Genomic DNA, 27,177 nt, shown 5'->3' with positions numbered 1-27,177 from the left:
TAAAACAGCTAACTTTTAAAAGCGCATCGATCTCAGGGATTAAATAGCATCCAACTTATCTACTTAAAGCGTTCCTTAACAAAGATGAGCGGTGAGCTCTATACAAAGAATGGGACATTGGATTAAATGACTTTGAGTCTTTGTTTACCCATTAACAGGACCCCGCTTGGCAGCTTTCCTCGGGTAATGTCTGAATGAGAGGAAAGATGGAGGAGCCTTGTCTCAGCTTCTATTACTGAGACTTACTGATGGCTGCCAGCAGTGCCTCTTCACTGCATGATTGAATCAGTGCTTGACTCTGCTGTCCTGCCTGTAGGATTGATGCCCCAAAAGTAGCAGAAGAAAAAAATAATCTCTGTAGAAATCCTAATGTTTCCTACTTTTTGGGCTTTTTGTGCATCAACACAAAGTTTCATAATCCAATCAGTTACAATAACAATGCAATCTTTCTTCTCAACATTTCTCTTTCAAATTATTGTATTAATATTGTTGTTTCACAGCACAGAGTCCCATCAGTGTATTTTCATTGAACTCCCAAGACATAAAAAAAAGGTATAGCACAAGGTATAGCAAAGCTACTCGTGGCTTTTCTGGTCATGTATTTGTTTGTTCTCAAGTCAAAGTCTGCAGCTCTGACACACAAACGGACGTGTTGTGCCACCCAGCCAACAGTCTGGCGAAGCTTTGCTTAAATGCGTCACTTCCCAGATGTAACTACCAATATGTGCGTTGTAAGAGGACAATAACGGTTAGGCAATATAGCAAAGAGGACATCCAATGAGTGAACTTGGGTTGGGAAATCAATTTCCTAATATTTTACTTTTTCAAAGCTGAATCACAGTTGATGTGAATAGTTGCCAAACAGTGGTATGGGATGTGGAGCATGACTGGACAGAAATCTCCAAACCACTTCAGGAGAATAACCAAAACCATCACCAAGCCAGTGAGTGTGAAGTGGATTCTATAGAATCTATTGAAACCCCTCAAATGCACACATATGGGTAATGCGAAGAGAAAATATGTCTGAAACATACAAGCAACTAATTCAATTCACAACAATACACTTTAACTTTTGAAAAAGGATTAACCCTTAAGTTTGAAATTCTTAATAAAAAACTAATTTGGACAGAGAAGGACAATGTGGGAACTGGAGGGGGACGGGGCAGGGTCAGTTTGGCGGATGGGGCACAGGGGGGAAGGTAAATAAGAGGATAGTGTGTCATGTTATGCATTTTTGGTTAAAAAAACAGTTTAAATTTGCCATTTGAAAAGTACTAAGTAAAAGCACAGCTTTCGTCCTGGGACACTTAACAAAACAAGGCTTTTAATACTAAAACACCCTACAACTACAAATCTGAAGGAACATGACAGGAGTATTACAACCAAAAGAGACATAAACACCACTCTAATCTGTATAACCCTTAAGGTCTATGTTGGTGTCATAGACGGACAGTTGAATCAAACACCGTATGCCAACTGTAGTCGACATTTACAGTTCATTTTTTCTTTCCACTGGCTTCACCAGGTTTTCTGTGCGCGTCCTCGATGGAGAGAGCATGTGACTGCGCGTCCCCGCGGAGCCAGGAGGAGGAGTGTCTGTACGGTGTCTCTCACCAGCGTGGCACTGTCTTCTGGAGAAGAGGAGGCGAATGTGATGGTTTTAGCGGATGAAAGCACATTTAAACAGTGAGAACTCAAAGCGTGTGAGGATCATACGGACTCAGATCAGTGAATAATTGCGGGATCTTTTGGTACATTTCTCGACGGGCGCGGACACAGCTTGATACCGAGAGAGAGACTCAACTCCGGTTCTTTCGTCCTGACATGGACACAGGAACTGTACCAGAAAAGAAAAGGTAACGGCAACGCTAGCGTCTGTCAATGCTACGCAGGCTGTCCTGTCGTTTAAGAGCTGACTTAACAACTCTGGTCGTCGATTGGGGTTTGACTGCTACTCGTGATGTGACATTATGGGCTTTATTTCAACGCTTTTACTGATAGTTTTGTCTGTTTGTTCGACAAAAAGCGTCTGCTAACGACGCTATTATCGTTAGCAAGCTGCTAGCTAGCTTCCTCAGAGCGGTTGACGTTGAACTGTTGACATACCAAGCTGCAGGTAACTCTTCTATTTTGATAAAATCTGCTTTGAAATTAAATGGATCTCGATCAGCTATCGTTACCACGTGTTTGTTTTTGTGTTGAGATCTCCTAAATGTAATACCTAGCGGTACGTTTATTTAGAGTCTGACACATGTGTTAGCTTTAAATCCACTTTATGTAATTAGTGGTGTGACTTACTGTTTGTGTGTGATGTGCCAACCTTCATCATAGTGTTCATCGTTGAGAAGCGGGCAGCGCTAGTCACGTGATAGTGGTGCGCGGTTGCTGATGAAATATTTAGGGTTCAGTGAAGTTGGCCGTGGTTTGAATTTCTCTTTTGTTTGTTTTGTGGCCTGGAAGCAGTTTATGGTAAAGTTTATTTAGAGAAGTTATTATAATTTGTTACCATGTAAGTTTACGAGGAAAAGTTGTACTTTTAATTCCACTAAATTGTTGTCACCACCTGTAATCATCAGCAAAAAGTCCAAATATTGAGTTGGATGCTGCTGAGTCTGTCTGCAGTTGGGTTATCACTCCTCATTCGGATACCCAAAACTTTGAGATGATGTATTAAATTATATTTTATATAATACATGATATTAATGATTCACTGTTAATTACAAACAAAATAGATGTTTATGTTCTGACTAATATATTTAAAAAAAAATCATTTTCTATCATTGAGTAACACTAATAATCAAGCTTGGCAGAGTCTACATTTAGTGTAATGTTGACCTTCGTGGTTTTTCTTGACATGCTTTTGTTAATAACAGTAATAATTAATTAGTATTGACTGTAGAATAGGATCATTAACACTTTACTGTGCTTTCAGCAGATTACTGAGGGCCGTTCTATCATTGACAGACAAAGTCTGCTGAACGTATCCAAAGACTTTTGTGCACAAAGCTTGATTTTTTTTTGCAACATATCCGTCCTGGTTCCACTTACTGTACAGATCCAGATGGAGGGAAAGATGGTTCCAATAGAAACAGTAGGTGCAAGAACAAAAAGTCATCTAAAAGTAAAGACAGTCCTGAAAAAAAATAATTAAATAATTACATGTAATAGAGCAGAGTCTTTATAGTGGGCTGGGAACATGATGATGGGGGGGGGGGGGGGGGGGGATAATGAAATTCTTCCACAGAGGACAACACAAGAAAAGTTCAAAGAATGTTGTCTTATTTAAGAAATGCTCATAGAGGGGGTTGCGCTTTGCACCAAGGTTTCCTGGTAAAGTTAGGTTAAAATGGAATTAAAAGGTCCCCCCCAAAATGACCTCGCGGTTCAACAGTTGGTAATAGAAGATGTCTTTGAAAAAGTGTAAACTCAACATGGCTGCTAGTTTTTCCACAGAGCTTAAGTTTCATCCCGCATACTAAAGTCCTACTGAGCTGTTGTTAAGTTCTTGTTACGGCTGTTGGTGTTATGCAATTGTACCACACTTGCGTGGCATGTGTTACTACCGGGGTATTCAATTAAAATTCAGCGAGGTCCGGTTAGAGAGAACTTCCTCATGCAAAGGTTCATCAAAATAATGCCTAACTTGTGCTGTGAGTTGTGATTCAGTCAATCAAAAAAGCCACGATGTCCATATTTTTCTCATCTTCTAAAAAGAGAAATTTGTTTGCAGGGACTTTATCTGTGGTTATTGAAACTACTTGTTTCAGCTCTATTTCTCTCTGTTAACATCAGCGTTGGACAGTGAATTACTGTGTTAGGATTCTGATCATATTGGGCTGTTAGATTGTTTATTTGGTGTGCCTTCATTTCAGATGTGAGTGGGTCGGTTTGGTCAAAAGATGTGTGCTCGGTCTCGTAGTGGTGCTTCACATCGCCACTTTTAAAAACGGTCACGGTCTCTGAACCTACTGGTCATACTGGTTTTCAACTGCCCTTAGGAAGAATGAAGGTATAAGAGTCTGTCCATTCCTGTTTAAGGCCTCTGGTTTCACTGTCCACACTTCTCTTCTTGGAGAACCCGATGTGAAATAACTGTTGGGTCTCTCTCTCTTGTGTGTGTGTGTGTGTGTGTGTGTGTACATGTCGCTGGAGTTGTGTCTCTTATCAGAATACACATATTTGATTGTCTGAGTAGTATCACGTGATACGATTCACAATGCATGTAATTGTCGGTGTTTTTTTGAGCGCTGAATGAGTACCGTAAAAGGCTGGAAAAGCTGCGCCGGTTAAAATAAAAGTAAATCATTTTCAATTATCTATCCGGTTACAAGTCCAGGTCCGGAATACAACGACGCTTGGGTCCGGAACCGGACCGCTGTCCACCTATTAGTGACCCCTGTGTTAAAATGTCTTATTTGTAGACTGAACAGTTAAATAGTTTGCCTGTAGTTATCATCCTTAAATTCAGTTTGGTGGGGATGTGTTGGTGTCATAGACTGCATCCCATTGTCCGGCTGACTTTACTTGAACTTTGTCACTTTGTATAGGCCTAAGATAGGTTCAATAACTGGTTTAGTCTCAATAACTAGCTTTGTGTTATTTGTTTTTATCTCAGTAGAAATCAAGAGTCGTGGCCGGTTTGATACAGTTCAAGCTGGTGTCTGTGAGGTGCCTCTGTGGCGTGATATCAGTCTCTTAATCACCGGAGCTTGACGTCACTAGGAGGAGCTTATTGTGTGTTGCGATTCACTGCCTGGCAATTTGTAAATTGCCCTGCGGTTTATTGTTGGAGTACTTGTTCAGGCTAGTTAGAACTTGTGGGTACAGGGCAGAGGTATCTATTGGTTGTATGTGCACATCTTGTGACTAAAGACAGAAATGAGAAAATGTGCACTGAAGGCTTTAAAAAAATAAAATAATGATAATCAGACTGATAAACCAGGAGTCTGTTGTAGTTTAAAAAGGGTCAAACTCCAGTAACTCTCTGCACAGCAGTGATAACGACTTTAAAACCTGTCACTACCGTGTGCTAGTTTTTTTTAATGCTTCATATTTGTCAAGCCAAAAAAAGAAAAAGAAATTCTGGCATGAAAATACTACCAACTACTCAAGGTGCCCTTACCACCTATTTCAGAGCTTTAAACCACCTCTCATTGTCTTTAATCATAGTTAATGAATAGAACAAGCTCAGGTGGGAACATTTGAAGTTTTACATAATGAAAATAAGCCGAGTGAAACAAAAACGACAGTTTTCATCAATGAAATTTAAAAATGAATACAAAGGAATAGGAATACAGTCGGCACAAAGTTTCTAGTAAAAGTTTGAATTTAAATGATCGATTATTTATTGAGTAGCTGAACACAAGGAAATATCTCCAGTATTCCACTCGCAAATTAGAAAGTAATATTGATTTTTATCATCCTCTACTTTATTTAAAGTGGTCGGTACGACACTAATAGCAACATACTTGAGTTTTTAGAGGAGACCACTACTATGCTGTTCCCAAAAATGTCACACACTACATATATTAATATCATGCCACGGGTTCATTTGTGAGTAAAGGTTTTACTTTCAGTGGTGCTTTGCTTTTCATATTGGGTCGAGGTTTTAGTTGTGTTGGATTATATAATAGATAAGACAATGGTTACGAGCAAAATAGGTCAACCCGTAGACACACACACACACACACTCTGGTAGCATTGGCGAGGCTCGCTTTCGTTCTGTGTTTTCCCCAATAAGCTGTAATCCACTCGCTCACATCTGTTAACGACTGAAATAAACGTTTACATAATAGCATATTTCCTAACAGAAAACAAAACAAGTCTAATTCAAGCTAGCGGAGCTGGACATGTGATTGTGTATTCAGTGAGGCATATCAAGCAGAGGGCTGCTGGGCATTCATAACTGTATGTGTATTAATAGTGTTACGTAACGGTGGCTTTGTTTGAACATCAAGGGAGCTGTTTTCATTTCATTGCATGTTTCATGTATAATAAGTATTTGCAGTTTTCTTCTCCCCCTTAGTTGAAAACTTCTTTATAATGAAGTATCACAGTACTGAAAAGGATTCTTTAATATTGGATCCTGTGAACAAATTTGTGCTTTCAACACAATCTGCTGTCTTTTGTGATTCTGTATGTTTGAATAAGTACAACAGACTTTTCATGTTGAATGCAGGATTCCCCCTCTATTCAGTGGAGGTGTATTGCAGTGGAGTATTACAGCTGAACTTAATTTGAGTAGGATTTGCATGAAGTTGTGTGATACAATATGGGAGCAGCCACTACAGAGGAAATCAATTTGTCTACAGGCCTGTACTAATCAATCATCTGACCTCCAGGGGGGACCACAGTTTATAAATACGTGTGGAGTTTATCTGTCATTAGATCATCAGAAGCTTAGCCTGTAGCTTAGCGAGAGCACTTTCCCACCGTCCCCTTGGTAAAATGGCTTTTTATTCATTTGTGAGAAATGAACTGACATGAATGTAGGTCGGCGGTGATTGTTGCAGTACGAGCCAGAAGTCAGACTGAAAGAAAGGAAGTGTAATACAACACAGAGGTAGCATAACTGAGATGATCTTTCATGATGTCTGGATATTATGGCTATGTCCTGTGGAGTTGACAGAAGATACTGTAAATATTTGTCAAAGGTATTGTATTGCAAATGTGCAAACATGTGGGAGACTGTATACAGTTGTAGCTGTAAATACAGTCTGGGTTGAGACATGTTTATCTTCCAGTACACAGGAACTCACTGATCCTTGAGAGGAGGAAGATTCTTGTTTTATGCTCCACCAAGAACCTCAGTGACGACCATTTGTCTCCGCGGGCATTTGTCACCAAATGGGAATTACATGAGGATGGAAAGGTATCCAGTAGAAGGGCCATGATTAAAGATGGGTTGGGTTGGTTGGTTAAACAAAATGTCATAGGTTTGAAAAGTGGTTTCTATTTCGTTTTTGTGCTTGTTTTTTGCAGTTGAACACCCAGCCCCCTACTATGTACAACTGTTTGCACACAAAACATCCCCGTGTGTTTACAGACTCGGGTGTTTTTCTCAGGTTTAGGTTTCAGTTGTTGACGCTGCCTACGAGCTAACGGTCTCGCTCAGACTTTTTACCCAGAGGAGGTGTTTATTCATCCGTATTTGATGGAAAGTTTTCATCCAAAAGCAAAAGCATTCCCTTCTTTACCCGATGAAAGGTCTGTCTGCAGCCCTGCCAGATGATCTGATATGCAGGAGGGTGATTTCAGTCAGCCGGTCCATTTTCTTGTTAGAGTGCCTTTAAATAACAACATGTCCTCGGTCAATGCTGTAAGTATATCACAGATCAATTTCAATTAGGTGTACATTTCCAAGCCAAGGGCTTTTGAACTGCCATCTATGTTGTGGTGATGCTGCCTCAGTGTCATCTAAATGCTTTGGAGGTTATGAGGTCGTGGTTGTGAGAGGGGATAATGGCAGAAAGTCAGTCAGGTTGACTATTATAATTATGTTGCACATTTAGACAGTCTATTTATGTTTGTGGTCATCATGAGAGCTGCCCACTTGCTCACCAATACAAATAAAAACTCAAAGCAGTGCTTGGCCTAAAAGCCAAGGTTGTTCCATTCTTGGGCATCAGTAAAATAAAGGGAATAAGTGAATTGTGTCCTTTTAAAGTCTGCCGTTCTTCTCATTTTAAAATACTGCCATGTCTTAAGAACTTGTTTACAGTGTGTTGAGGGTCCATTAGACTTTGGATAACTGCCTGGATAAATGCTTGATCTAATATGGGGTTAGCACAAGCGGTAAGAAGTTATGAGGCATGCTAATGGAAAAGAAGACCGTTTGTATGTCCTGGTATTGAAGGTGTCATTCATTCTGTGTGTGTGTGTGCGTGTGATCTCTGTGTTAGTGTATTATCATTCTCTCTCCTGAAGACCCGTTCAGCCAGACTCATAAATGTCAGGATGATTGGTGTTTCTTGTAGCTTGGCTGTGCAGACAGGAGACTCCATGCCCTGCCTCCCAGCCAATCACTCTGAGGGGGCGGACTCCATTTCGTTTGGTCAACAGCCAATAAGGCGGTTGCAGATAGCCATCTATGTAAATGAGTCTGACCGGTCCAGACAGAAGCTTGGCTGTGAGCTTGCTTGTTTTGGACTCCAGCTGCTGCCGCCTCCCCAGTAACAGGACGGTGGCCGACCAGACACTCTCAGTCGGGAAAAGGGGGGGCGGGGGGGATGTCAGCTCTGTGTATTGAACCAGTTGGTGGCCAGGATTTGGCTGACCCTCCACCTCTCTCCTGCAGGGTGAGCTCGGAGCGCAGGAAGGAGAAGTCGAGGGATGCGGCGCGAAGCCGGCGTGGGAAGGAGTCGGAGGTGTTCTACGAGCTGGCACAGGAGCTGCCCCTGGCCCACAGCGTCAGCTCCAGCCTGGACAAAGCCTCGATAATGAGGCTCATCATCAGCTACCTGCGCATGAGGAAACTCCTCAGCACTGGTCAGTGTCTATAGCTGTTGTACCTGTCAGTAAACTATTTAGCTCGGGGCATAGTGTGTATTTTTGTTGTTATTTTTGGTCTCCATGTGATGATTACGTTTTGCAGCCGTTTCCATTGTTATCTTAGAGGCATCTTGAGAATGGATTGTTTTGATAAAGGTGCCAGATACCACATTTTCATTTTTTTTGTTTTTCTTTATACTGTGATAAGCCACAATCAAAAGAATGTAAAGGATCTTTTGGTGGAATGAAATGACTCCCTCCCTCCCTTCCTCCTCCTCTCCTCTATGTTATCTCCTCCAGATGAGCCAATGACCGAGGAGGAAACAGAGCTTGAATCACAGCTAAACAGCTCCTGCCTAAAGGCTTTGGATGGCTTTCTTTTGGTCCTGTCGGAAGATGGAGATATGATCTATCTAACCGAGAATGTCAACAAGTGTCTCGGGCTGGCACAGGTTGGTCTGAGTCGACCTGTTGTGTGTAAACATTGAAGAGACCCTATAGAATCAGAGTCAGAAGTTAATCTTAGGTTTTTACAGATACTGCTCAATAAACATTGCCACACAATGTCCACCATGAACAACTATAAACTGCTGCATGTACATGTACATGGTAACGGGACTTTCACTCTTTTCTCCCTCTCTTTGATGCAGTTTGACCTGTGTGGACAGAGTGTGTTTGACTATATACATCCTTGTGACCAGGAAGAGCTGAGGGAGATGCTGGTCCACAAAACAGGTGAGGGACAACAACAACGAGTAGGGACAAATGATATAACCTCACTAATTGACAGAATCGGGCACACACACACACACACACACACAAGCACTCTGTCAGGTCTGACCGTGCTCCAATAGCAGGGAATCCAATTCACTCTTTTTTGGCAAATTCAAGCCAGCAGTCTGTCAGAACAAGTTACTGTTTCCCACTTCAGTCCAGAGGTCAAAGTGATTAGAATTGGCTAATGTTGGAATTAAGTGACCTTTCACAAAGCACAGAAGACATCATTGGTACATTTCCTATTTTGCTTGCACAACACAATTGAGCTTTGCTTTGTGTCAGTGGATTGAATTTTTTGTTGTTGTATAATTCCCAGTGAGTTAATTTTAAGGTTCTCACTAGAACTTTTATGTGAAATAAATTAGGCTAAAACGCCCCGGTTCTTCCCTTTCAAAATGTACTTCACAGCATCATTTGTTGTCAGTGCATTTCAGTCAGTTTACATGCAGAGATAGTTCAGCTACAACGGCCGGTAGCTCTCCACTTCCTTTATTTAGCTTGCTGTTAAATGACCACAGTGCTCTATCGCCTCATGTATCCGCAAAATGCAAATGTGAACTCTTGGCAGTTGGCAAAAGTTTATGATAGAACACTGAATGAAAAGTATAAAATGGAGGCAGTCAACCTCTCTTCCTGTTTGTGATTTCAGGCTCCAAAAAGGCCAAAGAACCAAACACCGAGCGCAGCTTCTTCCTCCGAATGAAATGCACTCTCACCAGCAGGGGCCGCACGGTCAACGTCAAATCAGCTACATGGAAGGTAGGCGGTGGTGGAAATGCTCTCTTTAAAAAACCAAAAGCTTTACAATAAGTATGAATTTAATGATTACAGTATTTATTACAACTATTAAAAGTACGCCTATCAACACCAGGGGTTTTAGTGAGTCAATCAAATGTCAAAAACATTTTAATTGTGTATATATATATATATATATATATATATATATATATATATATATATATATATATTATATTATAAATGTGCTGATGTTAAAGTTATATCTGAATAAGGTTGACCTGTAGGTGAAGAGTTGTAACAACTAGATAGATACAGACTGCGTTATAGCGCATGTCTACATCAGCAGTAATATGACGATCTAATGTGTAAAGGAAATGGACCGTCATGATAGTCTTAATACAAATTAAACCATCGTGTCTGTGATTGACAGACATGCATGTAGGAAACCTGCATTAGATGCAGCCATTACTTGAATAGCTTTAAGAACTTGCATGAAAAGGAGTTGAGTAAGCCTGAAAACGTAGAACTCACATAATCAATGTGCGAAGGCTAAATGTAATATTATTGTATCGTAACTGATTTCACAGACGCCTACATTTAATGTTGTCTCCTAGTGGACATGCAGAGAAAAAAAAAAGTATTTTATGTAAAGGAAAAAAGGAGACAGAAGAATTATGCAACAGCTACCCACATGCCAAAAACATTTATGTATTTGAATATCTGAACACATGCCTTTTAGTTACTTGTGTCTGATAATTATGCGTCTACTGCTTCAGAAACATTTCCCTCTCCTTGGGGTCTGGAAATAAATTCTCATGACCTGCCTGTTGTTTCTAGGTGCTCCACTGCGCCGGGCATGTCCGTGTATATGACACCCACACTGAGGAGACTCCCAACGAGCCACCTGTCCCCTACCTGGTTTTGATCTGCGACCCCATCCAACATCCCTCCAACATTGAGGTCCCTCTTGACACCAAGACTTTTCTCAGCCGCCATACAATGGACATGAAGTTCACATATTGTGACGAAAGGTGAGTGAATATTAAGAAGCTTGACATGGAGCCTGTGCTTTTACTGTTATTATTGCCAAAGCTCTCTTTAGCAGGCACACAGAGCCACCTAGTGTCCATTGTAGGTACTACAGAAGCCTCATCTGCATGTCAGCAGAGGAATTGAGACTTTTTTTTTTTTTAAACCAGGATCACTGAGCTCATGGGTTATGACCCAGAAGACCTGTTGAATCGTTCTGTGTATGAGTACTATCATGCTCTGGACTCAGACCATCTTACCAAGACTCATCACAACTGTAAGCATGAAGAACAAGAGTGCATTGAATTAAAACTTGTGTTATTATGTTATTTTTGCCAAACCTTTAACTAAATGTCTAAATCTATCTGTTCTTGATTTCCTTTTTGTTTCTCTTGGCTCTTAGTGTTTGCAAAGGGCCAAGTGAGCACAGGCCAGTACCGGATGTTGGCCAAGAGAGGCGGCTTTGTGTGGGTGGAAACACAAGCCACTGTCATCTACAACAACAAGAACTCCCAGCCACAGTGTGTTGTCTGTGTCAACTTTGTGCTCAGGTACTATAAAGGCTCTTCGTTTTTACTCTCGTGTAAAATGAGATGGCTGAAGATCTGGCTTGTACAAAAAAAGACAGATTACAGACCGTGTTTTTTTTTTTTGTTATTTTTTTGTGGTGGTATTTTCAGAGCCATTGCAAAAATACTCAGTAAAGTCAATCTCACGGCTGTTACAGTGGCATCCAGGAGGAGAAACTGATATTGTCCCTGGAGCAGATCGAGGATGTGAAGCCAGTGAAGGAGGAGCAGCAGCAGGAGGAAGAAAAAGATGTGGTTGAGAGCAGCCAGCCCGACATGTCTCAGTTCCTGCTGAAGGACGAGAAGAAGGCCCCGGAGCTGGATGTGATCACACTGTTCACTCAGGCAGTAGAGGCCAAGCCTCCGGCGAACCTGTATGACCAGCTGAAGGCAGAGCCAGAGGCCCTCACACTGCTGGCCCCAGCTGCTGGAGACGCCATCATCTCCCTGGACTTCAGCTGCCCTGGTTTGTGGCCTCACAGCACTTAAAACTTCTCCACAGTAGAAATCAGAGTTTGAAACCATTCTTACTTCCCTTTGTTTTCCGGTACAGATTCAGAGATCCTGCTGCAGGAGGAGGTCACGCTATACAATGATGTAATGCTTCCCTCCACCAGCGACAAGCTGACCCTGCCTCTTAGCGAGCCTCTCTGTGTCGCCACCACCAGCTCTGAGGATGACAAAGCTAAGAGCTATGCTCCAGCCCGGTCCACCTCATCGAGCAGCTCCTCAGAGGTCAGAGAGTCAGTTGTTGTCATTTTGCAGTATTTTCTCCACTTACTAGAATGTTCTGAGAGGGGAATGACCTTTGACTTCTCTTTAGGCCGACAGTCCGCTGGACTTTTGTTATCCCATGGACTCGGAGATGAACTCGGATTTCAAACTAGACTTGGTGGAGAAGCTGTTTGCCATTGATACAGAGCCCAAGACCCCCTTCACCACACAGGTAATAATGCCAGGAGACACTGTGGATTTCATTGCGGTTAAATCAAGTTAATTGTTGATCTAATATAGAAAAAGGATCTCTGTATTCTTATTCATTAGACATTTTTTTTCTCCCCTGAAGGCAATGGAAGACTTGGATCTGGAGATGTTGGCTCCCTACATCCCCATGGATGATGACTTCCAGCTGCGCAGTCTGACCCCCGAAGAGTCTCTATCTTGTGGACCAGTCCAGTCCCTTCAGAGTTCTCCGGTCCATGTGACAGAGGACATTCACAGCTATCCCAGCTCCCCATTCAGTGCACCGGGTAGTCTCACAGCTTCCCCGGCACCACTTGCCGCCCCTCATCCTGCCACCATCATTGCTAAGTGGTAAAGCCTCCCAAAAGCACCATATTCATTGCTTTATAAGGCTTTTTTGGGGGGTTAGCTAATCACTATTGTCTGTGCCACAGGACCCCACAGCTGGACAAAGAAGTCTCTCTCAGGACCCTGGCAGCTCAGAATTCACTGCGCAAAAGAAAGCTGGGTGACATAAAAGAGATTATTGGACAGGTAAGTCACCAACATCCAACGATGGTTTACATAGATCTAACTTTATGTTTACAAATGGAGAATTTGAATGTCTGTATTTGATGATTTTCACAGGAAACTTTGCCCCAGGAACAAGTGGAGCAGGGCAAAAAGCTGAAGGCCTCAAAGTCAGCAACAACCAGGACCATACTTCTGCTGCCTTCAGGTGAATAAACTGGATCTGAGATTAAAAAAAACCCATCAGACTGCTCCTTGATACTAAACACCAGCAGAACCATAACTCTTGAATATCTTGTTCGTAGATTTGGCGAGTCGTCTGCTGGGAAGCACGTTCGAGAGCACCGGTTCCCTTTTCACGCTGCCACAGCTCACCCGCTACGACTGCGAGGTCAATGCCCCCTTGCAGGGCCGTCAGTCCCTGCTGCAGGGAGAGGAGCTGCTGTGCGCTCTGGACCACGTCAATACAGTCTAGCTAAAATGAAAAGGAGTCTCTGTTCACTGCTGGACTAGACTGGACACTACAATGTCTCCCTCGTATTGTCATTCCCTTTCCAAGAGCCCTGACCTCGCCCCACTGCCCCTTATTTATGTAACTGTCTGAGTTTGATTATAGTCTGGCTGCTGTTTGTGCACCTTGTGATATCTGCAGCATTCCACCGTGGCAAACACCATAGCAGCATCTGGGTTTTGGTGAAAGGGATTCAGACATCATGAGATGTCCAATTGTCTTTTTGTTTCGTTTTGTTTCCTCTCTATTCCGGGGAATCTCTCGGCACACGACGCCTCGACAGATGACCCTTTTCCAGCAGGTCACCACAGAACCTGGGTCTACTGCCAGCAGTGTATTGTAAGCTTCAGTCGCACAATTTATATTTTCTTAAAAAGAAAAATATTACCAGCAATATATATATTAAGCCTTTTTAAAGTCGTTTTAATGGGATTTAAATGATCAATTTAATTTTTTCCTCCCATACTTGTATGTTGTAGTACTCGTACCTAACAAGATGTCACAAGTCCAGGTTAAGTATGAACATATTGTTTAGACCGTAGGTGGAAGGAATGTTCTCTCCGCTTAGCTATCAGTCTTTGACGTAAATGCATTTAATTGTGTAGCAGTCCAGTACATGTCACTTTATTACTTTACTGTAAGTGTGTGTTACTGTACATATACCAGGGAAATGACTCAGTGTGGCTTCACAGCTTTGACTTCTCTTACTATGAAATCTGAGAGTAACTGCTTCACTTCTTTTGTTTGCTTCTCATCATACAGGATTGGCATTTTTCTTGAACATGAAGTCAATTCATGTTTTTTTGTTTTTACTGTGAGTGACATAATCAAAACAGTCTTTTAAAATGAGTGGGATGTTCACATTTTACTTATCATTGTCGCACTTTTTGAGTTCTCAAACCTGTTTGCTCAGTTTACTGGTAGTCTGTTAAACACCATTGATCCATGCCACATAGTTGGGTCTCTCATGCTTCTTGTTGCCGTCCACCATTAAATGGCTTTGAATAAAATACATTGTTTCAGGTTCAATTCATTTACTTTAGAAACTGTATTTTTGGCTGTAGAAACAACGACATGGTGCATGACTAGTTTTGCTACTTTGCCAATTAAGAGGAAGGATTTTGTGGAGGTAGAAAACACATTTTATTTATTGTACTCAATACCTGGATAAATACTGTTCATCTATTCTTTTCTGACAGGTTCACATATTTAACACAAGTCATCAAATACTGGAGCTCAGAACCTTACATTAAAGCGTGAACTAATCATGTGACCGTCTGGCCCTCAGGTTAACATGAAGTGAGTGTCACTCTGTGCACTCTGGAGTCATTTGTAGCCGAAGCAACTCTTGTCCCCTCTGCACAACCATGGTGATTTTGTCGCCGCTGCGGACGGCCTGATAGATCTCCTCTGAGGTGTTCACCTTCACGCCGTTAATCTCCACCACGACGTCTCCTGGTAGCATGCCAGCTCTGAAACAAGTACGACAGTACTGTGGGTTAGCAGCAACATATCATTCAAGTTATTCCTTGCCTATGGCTGTAAATCAAAGATGTTCAAGGGGAAAAGCACGGACTCAAACACTGAAACTTCAAGAGCAAGGAGGATCCTCCACCACTCATCATGATTTGCTTACCTGTTGGCCGGTGAGCCCAAGATCACCCTGTGAATCAAGATGCCATGTGTCACGTCGGGGAAGGATGAGTCCCTCAACTTCAACTCGGCAATGATGCTGAAGCGGAAACACATCTGGTTTTAGACACAGTGGTGCCAGCCCTGCTGTAACTACACTTTGTTTTACAGCAGCGGTCTCTGATTGTGAAGCATTTACCTCGACGTCAGTGTCAGCATCATTACACCAATGTATCGCCGCTTCGTCTCTGATTCACCGACCGAAGAATCTTGAAGAAGGTGCGCAAAAAGGATGTGTAAAAATAATGTATTTTAGAAGAGAGAAGTTGGATGCTACAGAGAACATGGGAGACAGAAAGAGGGTGCGATGTGTAGCTTTTGATTCTTACTCTTCTTTTTTGCTGCTTGATCGAGAAAAAGTGTGACGCGATCAGAGGGAATAGCAAAAGAAATCCCTGAGGTGACCTTCATGGTGTTTATACCAATGACTTCCCCGTCCTAATAAGAGGAGAAGCAACACATTCAGATAGTGTGTTGTGCACCAATGTGTTATTTGGCTGCCAAAGTCCAGCAAGGTCAAACTCTTGCAGTATTAAACTAATGCAACTTTTTGTAAAACAAAAATGAAGAAGAAAACCAGACCTGTGACTCACCAAGTTGATCAGGGGACCTCCAGAATTTCCAAACTGCAAACACAAATCGGTTACATGTGACACTTCTGAATCACAGTAAATCCTCTCCACACATTTTTTTCCTGATACATTGTTGTTCCTAACATGTACTGTGTGTGGCCATCTGTTCATCAGGCTAACTTAAAGTCAAAGCAACTAGTGTCCTCTTTGCAAAGATTTTGTGTACATATATACACTTTTAATACTCACATCTATGGCTGCATCCGTCTGGATGTACTCCATGTTGGAGTTGGACAGGCCCAGCTCCTTACTGCCTCTGTGTACTGAGCTGACGATTCCTGACGTGATAGTATTCCGTAAAGAGAACGGGCTTCCCATGGCTACCACAAACTCTCCTTGTCGAACATCAGACGACCGACCCAGGTTGAGCGTGGGTAGCGGATTCTGAGATGGAGAGAGAGAGCTGTTCAACAGTACTTCTTTACAGCTCGTATTCATGCTAGCAAAAGAACAGCATTTTTATCAATGCCCTATTTTTCTTACTGCAACAACCCGATCATGCAAGTGTACCGTTTTATTATAAAGATGCTGAATCAGCCTTTCCGTTATTCTACCACAGTAACTCTTTTCAATGGGAAAAGAAGAAGACCATTCATTTTTGCTATAGTGGTATTTCAGTAGACAGTGTGAATCCCAGACTTGTAGTTGTTAGGCAAAAGATACACTACTTAACTGAGACACAAAAGTTCAACGTTCTGATGTATGTGATGATCTTGACCATTAGACTGCTTTATAAACTATATATTGCACATTAAAGAGCACTTTTTGTCTTCTAACAGATAAACAATTACAAGATTTATAGCAAACACTAAAATGCTAAATAATAATAATAAGAATAACGTTTGAAGGTTTTCTCATTAAAGTGGCATTAAATGTTGCTAGTTTTGATCACATTGTATGCTGGTGTGTTTTTTATTAACACTCTGATGGAAGCAAATGTGGATCCAGTGAGGTAAACAAATAAATGTACAGTTCCTTTAGCAGAGATTATTGTCGCTCACCCTCGTTGAGATTTTGATGGTGGCAATGTCTGCCACTGGATCGACATCCTGCACAGTGGCATTGTACATCTCCCCGTTGGTGAGCTTCACTCGGACGCCTCTCTTGTTGGCCACAACATGAGCATTGGTTACAATGAGACCGTCACTGCTAATGATGAAACCAGAGCCATTTGAAACGGGGACTTCTCTTCCTGAAAATGGGTGTCTGTAAAACAGGACAAGCAGTTGATCGTATTCAGCCTGAAAGCAAAATGTATTAAGAGCAATCCGCACAGACAGGAAAACTAAAATGTTATTTTAGCAATTGACAAACAGGCGTTTCAACAAGATCCAGGTAAACAGGATAATGTGCTTTAGTAGAGAAGACTCCTGTAGTCACAAACATTAGTATTTAGATAGAGTCACACAGTTTGTTTGCTGTCACTTCAATGTGTATACTGAGGGAGTAACACTAATCAAAATAAGCTATTCTATATATAGTATGATAAAAACAAACATTTAATGTGATAACATAGCTGAGAATTGGGTGTAACACATGCTACAAATGAATTGATTTTGCAACTATTCCATAAAGCACCCTTTCAGTCGACTCACCTCCCCAAGATTTCAATGTAGACAACAGCTGGAGTGGACTTTTCGACTACATCTGCAATAAAGTTGTATTTGTACCGAGGGCTGTCAGGTTTAAATGGAGCAGCACACTGAGCTGATGGCAGAGTGAGTTCAACAAACCGCCCGGATATCGAGGCTCTTCCGTCCTTCACTTGTTCATCTTTTTGACTGACCATTAGCGCCGCACCACACAGTCCCAGACCCACCGACACTGACGTGAGCAGAGGGGAGCTGCTGTTGTCCCGACCATTGTTTCTGTCCCACTCCATCGAGGGTACCCTGTCCAGGCTTGTGCTCCATTCTGCTCTCCTGTGGCTACATGTCCCAACAGAGGCCACCCGACTGACTGTCCTCTCGGCCAAAGAGTTAAGTCCACGGCTCTGACACCGAGTGTGTCTCCTTAGTGCGGACAGAAGACACCTGTTGAGAGGAGTTGCTGCCATGTTGCATCACTTCAGTCACACCAGTTCAAGAGTTGTTAGTCTGCTGACCTAAACAACACTTTATATCCTATTCTATTTACAGTTATAACGGTCCGTTTAGTATTAAATATAACAGTCGCACTGTTCATATACATAAAACCAATACAGCACAAATACTCCCTGTGAATCCCAATGTTATCTACACCTGACAGGCAGACAGCGACAGCTTAGAAATCAACAACCTTAGCCCGGAAGTGTGACTTTGAGGCGTGCATGCGCAGTACGCTTCTTCTTCTTCTACGTTGTTTTTGCATGTCGTATTACTGCCCTCCACAGGATAAAAAAAAAATTAAACAAATGTAGAAATTAAAATTTAAAAATGGTTAATAATAAATAGTAATACGGTTAATAAAAATACGTAAAACACTGAGGGTACAACGTATTTGAAAGTTCAACTGCATGTGTTAGTGTTAAGCTTCTTTTCATCGTTTGTGGGGTAATATTAGAATACAAAACTGATATTTCTTTAACTTAATTAGTTATTAGATACCAATGGGATACGCTCCCAGTTAAATGTGTTTACAAAATGTTTTAACATTTCCCTTTCGCGTCTCAGGGGACTGTGAACGGTTAAGTACTGTGTGGAAGTGACGTTTCTGTTTTGGCAGTACGTCACAGGTTTCTATCCAAACGCGGCGGAGATGAGAAATTTGAAATTTGCGAGCTAGCAAGCTAGCTGCTAGCAAACGCCTCGAATGCATACCTATCGTTTTTCTTTTTCCTGAAGATCATGGCGTCGCATCATCATTTATTACAACACACAACACCACGGTTTGAATCTCCTGCCAAGGTGTTCGCTAAGCTAAAGTCGAAAGTGCGGAGAGAAGCGATTCACGCGAGGGAGGAGACTTTTACAGACAACGACCCGCGGTGTAACGTTAGAGACAAACATGGAAGTATGTTTAAGTCGCCGAGGAAGAGAGCAGAGAGCACCTGGATGACCGATGAGCTGAAGGAGAATCAGAGGTCTGGTTCTTATCGCAATGAAGTGCAGGCCTTGACACTCTCGCCGATATCGAGTCCCGAGAAAACCTTCGTTTATCCAGACAGTATCAGCAAGCACGTGAAAGAAAAGCCCCCGATGACAGAAATGGGACATGGATGCACACCAAGAAAGAGAGCTTTCCTAGAGTCAACAGCGTTGTCTCACCCCTCTTCTCTGGTCAACAGAAAGCAGATCCACACAGAGTTGCCTCAGATCAGAGACTCGGGTGGCTTCAAGGTAATGAGCAGGACTCCAGTGAAGGTACATCCGGTGGACAGTGACTTTGAAAGCAGTGTGTTTGTGGAGGGGTGTGCTCCTCTTGACCCACGGATGTCTCCAGCCTTTATGTTCTCCCCCACGAGGAAGAGGTTCAAGAGGAAATGTGAGCCGCGGGAGTTTAACAGAGTCACCAGCGGTACAAAGGAGGTCAGCAATGAATCCAGAAGTCAGCCACAAGAAAGGAAAACCTCACGTGCGTTCAGTGGGGACAACAACACTTGCCCTGAAGGTTCAAGTAAAGTCAGAGGATTATCTGCTGACCCACCAGAGGCGAACCAATTCCTCCATGAACCTGTGTTCCCATCACCAATGAAACGTGAGATATTATTGCTGCTTTATTCTTTTCTTAATGTCATCATTAATGGCAACACATTGACTGATTCCTCTTTGTTGTTTCGAACAGATTGCGACGTTCACGTGGAAAAATGTCCCCTAATGTCTCCAGCTAAGATGTTTACTTACATGAAGAAGAGAGAAAGTAAAACGAAGCAGCAGGAAGTTCATAAAGTCAGCAGCACCACGAGAGATCTCTTTAATACAAGTGAGTGTGTATTAAGTAAGCCAAAACGTGTAGCTGTGCATGTATGTAGGCATTGTTTCCGTTTAGGTTTTTCTACGTCATGTTTATGTTTTCATCTACTTTCTTCTCCACAGGTGATTCCCATCAGTCCGGAGACACATCTCCTCCCTCCGCAGTCCACAGCATGGGTGAGATGGAGGACATTGCTTTCAGAAGTGTTCCAGAAAGTGTGGCTCCGGTCAACCGGTCCAGAGTGGAGTCACCTGACAGCCTGTCAGACACGGATCCCTCTGAGGATGTCCTGAGCCCTGCTATGTCGCCACAACCTGTTTCCCTCGAAGACCCGCTTGTGCTCAACACGCCGAGGATCTCCATACCGAAGAAGCTAGACGCTGTGTTCAAGCGAAACAAATGGCCCCAGAGCACAACATTCCCAACTGTGAGTAGTAACTTATTTTAATATTAATACCTCTTAAATGCAAGCGGTATTAGAGTCTTTTATGTTGATTTATCAAACAAAATCAGACCACTGGTCAATTCATTGTTTGGATTTACGGGTACATGTTTGATCAAATGGGAAATTGAATTTAATCATAGTTTGATAATGTTGTCTGTTGATTCATATTGGACTTGTGTTGTTTCCTCTTTGGCAGGAGAGTGTGATTTATCTCAAAAAGTGGTTCCTGCGGAAGAATCACAAGGGCCTGTTTGTTGATGGAATCCACCGGTAAGTGTTTCTTGAGGGAGCATGAAATGAAACGATGCATTCAAAGTTCATTACAACATATTGTTTACTCAGCTACTGTCCTGTGAGACAGACGTGTCCATGCTTTAGGTTTTAGATCTCTTCAGATTTGTATGTGGTTTAATGTAAACACTGGGGATTTCTTTTACTTGTCTTCTCCGCCCAGGGACGAAAACATACCATGGAACAGTAACATCATTGTGGACCGGGTTTCTAATAATGTTGTGAAGACTGTCTCCGGCAGGGTTTACATCTTGAGTGACAAGATGAAAACGAGCGTCGACTCTGGTAAGCCCGATTATGTGTGGGTAGATATTTACCAATGAGAACATGTTTCACTTTGCCAGAAATAGGTTAAAAATGCATTAAAAAAATACAGATGCACATAAACTTAATACTCTTTTCATGTACCTCTCACTTACCACCTGCAGGGTTACCCAACTGGCTTTTGAAGAAGTTTGCCAAAGGGTTTCCTCCAGACTGGGAAGCCCTTTATGAGAGATTTCTATCAGAGTCAACCGAGTAAGAATACGAATACTGTTGTTTATGCTGTTACAGATACAAGATTGTTTTGTCTTTTGATCGAGATGTTGAATAATTTAAAGCATGCGATGTAATGACCATTTAATGGTTGAAAATCATATTCACATATGGTTAGTTTTGAAAGTTTAGTTTTTTTTAAAGAACCTGACTTTTGTTGTGTTGCAGCGACCCCAGCAGAGAAACAGAGAGGAACAGTGAGGGGGGAAGTGTCACGGCGAAGACAAAATCTGAGGCATCCCCCATCATTGACACTGTGAAGCGGCAGAGGAAAAAATCTTTCAAGACTCGTGAGTACAAGTTAAATGTTTAGCGAACAGCCTGGCAAACAAATGCTCAGAACAAGAATGTTCTCGGGCGTGAATAATGGCGGCCGCCTACACCAATTATTCATTTATTCCCATAATGTTTCCCATGTTATTCATTTAAGTTTAGCATGCTGATATTTACGCATATACACTAAACACAAAATATAGCTGAAGTTAATAGGAGTGTTATCAGTTTTGTATTGTTGGAAGTATTGAAATCTTGACCCCATAAATTTCACACATTGACACTTTTAATCTGTGGTAGTACAACATTTATTAACGTATATATTGGAATCCATGGCAGCTGTAATAAATGACTTTTTTCTGACCGTGTACACTTATTCTCTCCCCTTCTCCAGCGGATTCCTGTCTTCCTGCCTCCTTGTCTCGTCCAAACGTGTCCCGAAGTGGTCGCGTGATCAAGCCACCTCTGGAGTATTGGAAAGGAGGGAGAGTCATTCTGGATTCACATATGAATGTTACCATCCACGAATGTTATGATACCTCCATCTGCATCCCTGTAAGCACCTAAAGTTGAGCTCATGAGTTGCATAATAATCTAGAATATGTGTTTGACTATGTACAAACAACTGATATTTCTGATCAACGTGACCATGTTTAATGTGTGTATCTTACTGTAGGTCTCTACAACGAAGTCTACGGGAGCGTCACAGAAATCTCTGCGCGTGTTCCTGCCCTACAGTAAAGGTAAAGATGGTTTCTCTGTAGTCTTAGTATTGTGAGATAAGTTGTGAGTTGCATGCAGACAGACTGTCTTCTATATTTCCAGGCCGTCAGCAATGTGAATCAGCCTGCGACAAAGAAGCATCAGTACCTCTGAGGAGGGTCAAGGCGCCACTCCGCAAACGCAACAGTGCCAAATCTAAGCCTGAAAACAAGCCCTCTTATTCACCTGAACCTCCTGTGGAGACACTTCACAGCCCTGAGGCGTGGTCTGGCAGACAAACAAGGTCCAGCCGAAGGTATCCAGCTACAGAGAAAACATTGTATGTGGACACTGTCCCTCAAAAGCAAAGGGAACCTGAAAAGTCTTCAACAAAACAGACACATAACTCCACAAGGTCTTCAGTGAGAGTCTTGGGTAGCAAGCGGGCTGTCCCAGCACCCCCAAAATCATTTAATGATCATAAAACATCAGCATCATCAGATGAGGGGGTCAATTGGAGAAGGAAGTCGGGCAGGGGAGCTCTTAACAAGTCACGGCCAAGCTACGTGTTTCCATCAAGTGAGTCATCAGAGTCCTCTGATGAGATTGAGAAGGAAGTGGGGAAGAGAACCAGAGTAACACGAACAAAACATAAACGGAGCAAATCGACCAAGTCATCATCACGCACAAAGCCTTTGCCTAAGTTGACACAGACCAGCAAAAAAGAAACCACGGCAAACAAAGGCAACGCACCGATTCCACAAGAGCACGATGCCGACGAGTGGACGGAGGCGGAGCTTATGAAGCTACAAGAGTAAGTTTTGTAAACCTACAGAATGAGATGGTATCATTTTGCATATTTTGGTATCATAACCTCATGGCCCGCTGGTGTATATGTGCGCGTTGTGTTTTCTAGGGCTGTGTCCTACTATCCTAAGCACGTGGCAGGTTACTGGGCAAAGGTGGCGAGGATAGTTGGAACACGTTCTGCAGAAGAGTGCCACTTCCAGCACACATCCCAGGGGACCTACCAGACTCCTGCTAAGAGAGCTAAGAGAGCCAAGAAACCCACAAAGGAGAAGTTGGAAGCACCAAAAGATACAGGTAGAGAAGGCCTGTAGTTTGGGATGTCATTTCACTCTTTCTGAACCCACACCCCCAGATTTGATTCAGGTGACATCACTTGAGGCAATTTGTCAAGTCAGCCTGTGTCTGAGCCCTTGCCCCAAACCTTTGTGTTTCTTTTTTGTCTTTGTACAGTTGCAAAAAATTCTCTGACATCAATAAATAAATCTAGGCAATACAGTGAGTTAGCAAATGTCTGGGTCTAGTTGATGAGAGGAAGGGGATATACTGTATATGTAAAGCTGGGAATCATCTGAATAGTGTCTGGCTATCAGCTAACAGAACTACACGCACAGCTGACTGCATCGCCGCTGCCCAGTTGCTGCGCTGCGGTCAGTTATTTAAGCCTTTTTATTGGGCATCAACCTCCGTTTTACACCAATATTGTCGAAAAAATAGATATGAAACTTAAATTGTGGGTTATGTTCATTCAATCACACAGTGGTCGTTGCAGACACACCTGGCGGAGATCTTCACTCTGCTGAGTGCACCTTTCAGTAATTTACAGTCATGACTATTACATTATTGTTTATATTTTAATTTAAGTAATGTCAGTGTTAAAACTCTCCAAAACCTGGAAACAGACTTTTTGTTTGTCAAATTGCTGAAGTTCCTCTTTGATTTGTGTGCAATATTAATGAAAGGGTTTGGCCCATACGTATGATATTGAGAAGAAGCGCAGATGAATTAATAATTATCTCAATTGATGTGGTAAAGAGTGAAACTATCCTTCTTTCTGACAGATGTAATCTTTACTTTATTGGAGTGAGTGAAGTACTTATGTTTTCTTTTTGTGTTTTGTGTATAGTGTATAGTGGTTTTTGTTTTACTAGAATGATCTAAATGTAGTTTTTTTTTTTTTTTTTTAGTAAATGAGAGGACATGGTTAACTGCAGAGATTTGTAATCTATGCAGATCATCCGGTGATATCTGCCCGAGCAGGAACCTTGAAGAGAAAGCAGCAGGTGCGTCAGTTCCTGGAGGCCATGCCCCGAGAAGACGTTGAGGACGTCTTCAGCTCTGCGTACATGCAGAATAAACGCTTTGAGGTTTGTTTCCTTCTGTTTTTTTACAGAAATAAGTGAATTTGTGATTAGGACCCCATACAAAATGATAATGATAACTGTTCCCTTCGTGGCTATCTTGATGCATAGATGCCCTCCATGTGTCCGAGTGACCACGACTTCACATTGACAGACATGGAGCCACTGACGCCTATGTCGACAGGTTTCCCCGAAGTGAAGACTCCTCAGTGTCTGCATATCACTCCTGGCATGATGGGTTCTCCAAACAGGTGAATGACGTCGAATTCTGCGTTCTAGCTCGTAAGAAGTCATCTCAGTACAATAACTAACTTAATTCTGCCTCGTTTTCAAAGGAGCAATGATGACAAGTACGTCTATCAACTCCAGAAGAGGATGAAAAAAAATCAGTTTAACGTCTGCAAACAGGCCCCTTCTTCAAAGGTACTTATTTATAGGTATTCATCGCTGACATCCCTGTTATCTTGAAGCATGTGGATTAAATTTTTTTCTTTGATAAATAGCAATTTCCTGCTTTGTTTCGTTCAGAGCTTCACACCCACGCCATCCATTAAACGAACAATGAGAAGATGTGGTAACACAGGTAAATACCAGAAACACTGCAGAATACAAAACAATACCACCACAGCTAATACTAATTTGAAGTTTATAATGCTTTGATTTGATTAACACAGGTAGCGCTGTCTAACTTGAAGCCTATTATTAAGGCTGTCGTTTTCTTACATTGTGAAGGAGTTCTGTGTTTAGAAGGATTCTCACAGTAAGATTGTCAGAAAGTAGTTGAACACATTTCAAAAGCTGTACGTTTCTTTCCTTTTTTTGCTAGAAAATGACACCTTCCTCGTTTGGGAGATGTTCCCAGGAGTTGATGGTGCACTGTCTGAAAGCGGAGAGGAAGAGGATTTTTACTTCTCAGACAACGACTGATTAGAGCTGAAACGTTGTATTGTTGAACAAAAAAATTGTTTGCATGATCTAAAATCAATACAGTACACATCTGTAAATAGTTTTTCTTTAAAGCCATAATCACAAAAGTCAGTTGTTACTATTATTTTAATAAACATTCTTTAGTTCGTAGTGCAGTTATGTTTTCTTTGTGTATATTATACATTTAAAGAGAATTATCTATGGAAATGGTTCCCAACCTTTTTGGCTTGTGACCACTCAAAATGAAGCAATATCTTCAAATAACCTAATCGCAGGTCATGGTGCTGCAGACAACTCAACCAAAGAAGAGTTTTTCTTCTCGTATTATTTTATTTGAAGGATTTATTTTCTCACTCTGAGAATGGATTATTTATCATGTAGACTTGGATTAAAGTTGAGAACCACTGATCGAGGGCCAAACAATAGTGGAGATCGAAAATGTAATTCTCATCTAATCCTAATCTAAATTTTACTGGTGGGTTTCCTAAAACACCATAAATAACACCTCCAAATTTCCCCCTTTTATTTTAGTGTAAAGTAGTAAAAGTACATTCTGAAAACGTTCACAATAAATGAACAATACATTTACAAAAGACGGTGGAAAGTCTTGCAAGTACTTGTGTTTTCCGCCATGATGAGTCTGATAATTTATGGCATACAGTATCATTACTTTTTATGACATACGACTTCTTTTATAACACTTTTTATGACGGGCTATGCTATTACTTTTTTAAATCATATTTCTTATAGCATAATTTACTGTGACTTTTTATGAGATTTTTATGAAGTACTATAAAAGTTCTTTTTTCTGTTCTTTTTTTGCATTTTCTTTATGACACACTATAACTATACTGTGAGTATTTAGACTTTTTTCGACATGCTATACTTAATTTTAGTATAGCATGTATTGTAAGACAATGTCTTGTAAGGTTAAATGACACAAGTTATATATATTTACTCACTCATGTTGATAGAGTCAACTTCAACCATGAAATGCAACTCATTTCTGTTTAGTAATACCGTTTGATGTCTTGTGAAATTTGCTCAACATGATGTGGTAATAATACATTTTCTTGTATTTTTACCCCTTTATTCAACCCACTTTTTAGGGATTGGTTGACATAGCTAAATTAACTAAATGTAAAATTTAACATAAGAGTAAAAGAGTTTTCTAAACTTACTATAGTGACTCCATTGCTTATTAAAAAAAAAGGCCAACGCGGTTGATTGCTTGTTTAGAGGGTGCAATAAATAGCGAAGTGCAGTTTACAACATAGGCATTTTATTTCTCACAATTGCATCTTTTCCAACATAAACAGAGGACAGACACTTTCTCTGTCACGATGCACTTCCTAAACCATAGACTAAAGAAATCACACCATTTATCTTAAGTTAATATCGCACGGTCACGGTTTGTTCCCGTCTATTCAGCAACATCTTTATCGCGTGACCCTCCTGATTATATTAACCTGTGGCTTAATTGACAGCGGCACCACGCCCCCAAGTGGTGGGAGGTTTTACAAAACAATAACAAAATGGCTCTTACACACAAGAGATGCTTTTTGTCATAAACTGCATAAATGCCATAGGACTGAACTCATTTAGAAGTTTTTCAGTGGGTCTCCCCTAATATTTTTCTTCAGACATATTATCATACCAGGGAAAATATAGAGCCTTCAAATGTGCAACTGAAAATAATTGGATTAAAACCTGGCATCATGTTGCAGACTGGATAGTTAGGTAAATGTTAACAGGTTTTAAAGGAGTCAATATGGAGACGTTGTTCAAAAGGGAAGGATGCTCATGGGAGCAATTAATAGCCTTTTTGTTCATATCTTAAATACTGTTATTTTAACCCCCATATCCCAAAATGTACAAGCATATAAAAGCATATTCAAGTGTTTGTAAAACACTTTACAGCGCCTCCAGAAAGTTTAGTACTTCATTGTGCTGTAGATGTATTTCCAAATGAATACAATTGCTATTTTTGACCATAAATCAGCACTCACTAACCCATAATGATAAAGCTGAA

The 27,177-nt window shown here is 41.4% G+C and overlaps 3 protein-coding genes across 4 annotated transcripts; 2 read left to right on the top strand and 1 right to left on the bottom strand.

The window, feature by feature from the left end:
• The first annotated feature begins 1,607 nt into the window (after positions 1-1,607).
• Positions 1,608-14,436, top strand: hif1aa (hypoxia inducible factor 1 subunit alpha a). The gene is made up of 15 exons (XM_079174834.1): positions 1,608-1,856; positions 8,297-8,487; positions 8,791-8,942; positions 9,141-9,225; positions 9,917-10,026; positions 10,843-11,036; positions 11,205-11,311; positions 11,438-11,585; positions 11,762-12,069; positions 12,157-12,338; positions 12,427-12,549; positions 12,670-12,917; positions 13,001-13,100; positions 13,194-13,284; positions 13,382-14,436. The coding sequence occupies exons 1-15, from the start codon at positions 1,825-1,827 to the stop codon at positions 13,549-13,551; spliced, it is 2,241 nt and encodes a 746-aa protein (XP_079030960.1). The 5' UTR covers positions 1,608-1,824; the 3' UTR covers positions 13,552-14,436.
• A 279-nt stretch (positions 14,437-14,715) lies between these two features.
• Positions 14,716-18,188, bottom strand: LOC306707400 (serine protease HTRA2, mitochondrial-like). The gene is made up of 8 exons (XM_079174848.1): positions 17,507-18,188; positions 16,913-17,117; positions 16,101-16,295; positions 15,873-15,905; positions 15,609-15,717; positions 15,419-15,488; positions 15,224-15,319; positions 14,716-15,059 (listed from the first exon to the last, which is right to left on the bottom strand). Exons 1-8 carry the CDS (start codon positions 17,965-17,967, stop codon positions 14,894-14,896), a joined length of 1,335 nt encoding a protein of 444 aa, XP_079030974.1. The 5' UTR covers positions 17,968-18,188; the 3' UTR covers positions 14,716-14,893.
• Positions 18,189-18,736: 548 nt separating this feature from the next.
• mis18bp1 (MIS18 binding protein 1) lies at positions 18,737-25,280 on the top strand (the record flags this gene model as incomplete). Of its 2 annotated transcripts, none has more annotated exons than XM_079174847.1 (16): positions 18,737-19,586; positions 19,674-19,811; positions 19,925-20,229; positions 20,444-20,517; positions 20,702-20,823; positions 20,967-21,057; positions 21,244-21,365; positions 21,743-21,903; positions 22,025-22,091; positions 22,174-22,864; positions 22,967-23,154; positions 24,118-24,224; positions 24,330-24,469; positions 24,554-24,641; positions 24,747-24,801; positions 25,045-25,280. In XM_079174847.1, the coding sequence occupies 16 exons, from the start codon at positions 18,737-18,739 to the stop codon at positions 25,143-25,145; spliced, it is 3,300 nt and encodes a 1,099-aa protein (XP_079030973.1). In that variant the 3' UTR covers positions 25,146-25,280. The 2 variants fall into 2 exon arrangements, with proteins under 2 accessions (XP_079030973.1, XP_079030972.1); XM_079174846.1 differs by having other exon boundaries at positions 24,091-24,224.
• Positions 25,281-27,177: the final 1,897 nt, after the last annotated feature.

This window comes from Pholis gunnellus (assembly GCF_910591455.1).
Source record: "Pholis gunnellus genome assembly, chromosome: 15".
Lineage (NCBI taxonomy): Eukaryota > Metazoa > Chordata > Actinopteri > Perciformes > Pholidae > Pholis > Pholis gunnellus.
This window is presented reverse-complemented; position numbering and strand designations above follow the sequence as displayed.

Excerpts from the sequence above, each read along its gene's own strand:
- hif1aa (XM_079174834.1), top strand. The coding sequence starts at position 1,825 with ATGGACACAGGAACTGTACCAGAAAAGAAAAG. Across the intron at positions 9,226-9,916 it reads GATGCTGGTCCACAAAACAG|GCTCCAAAAAGGCCAAAGAA; the intron begins GTGAGGGACAAC and ends TTGTGATTTCAG. Across the intron at positions 13,101-13,193 it reads TAAAAGAGATTATTGGACAG|GAAACTTTGCCCCAGGAACA; the intron begins GTAAGTCACCAA and ends TGATTTTCACAG.
- LOC306707400 (XM_079174848.1), bottom strand. The coding sequence starts at position 17,967 with ATGGCAGCAACTCCTCTCAACAGGTGTCTTCTGTCCGCACTAAGGAGA. Across the intron at positions 15,906-16,100 it reads AGACGGATGCAGCCATAGAT|TTTGGAAATTCTGGAGGTCC; the intron begins GTGAGTATTAAA and ends TTGTGTTTGCAG. Across the intron at positions 15,718-15,872 it reads GAGGTCCCCTGATCAACTTG|GACGGGGAAGTCATTGGTAT; the intron begins GTGAGTCACAGG and ends TCCTCTTATTAG.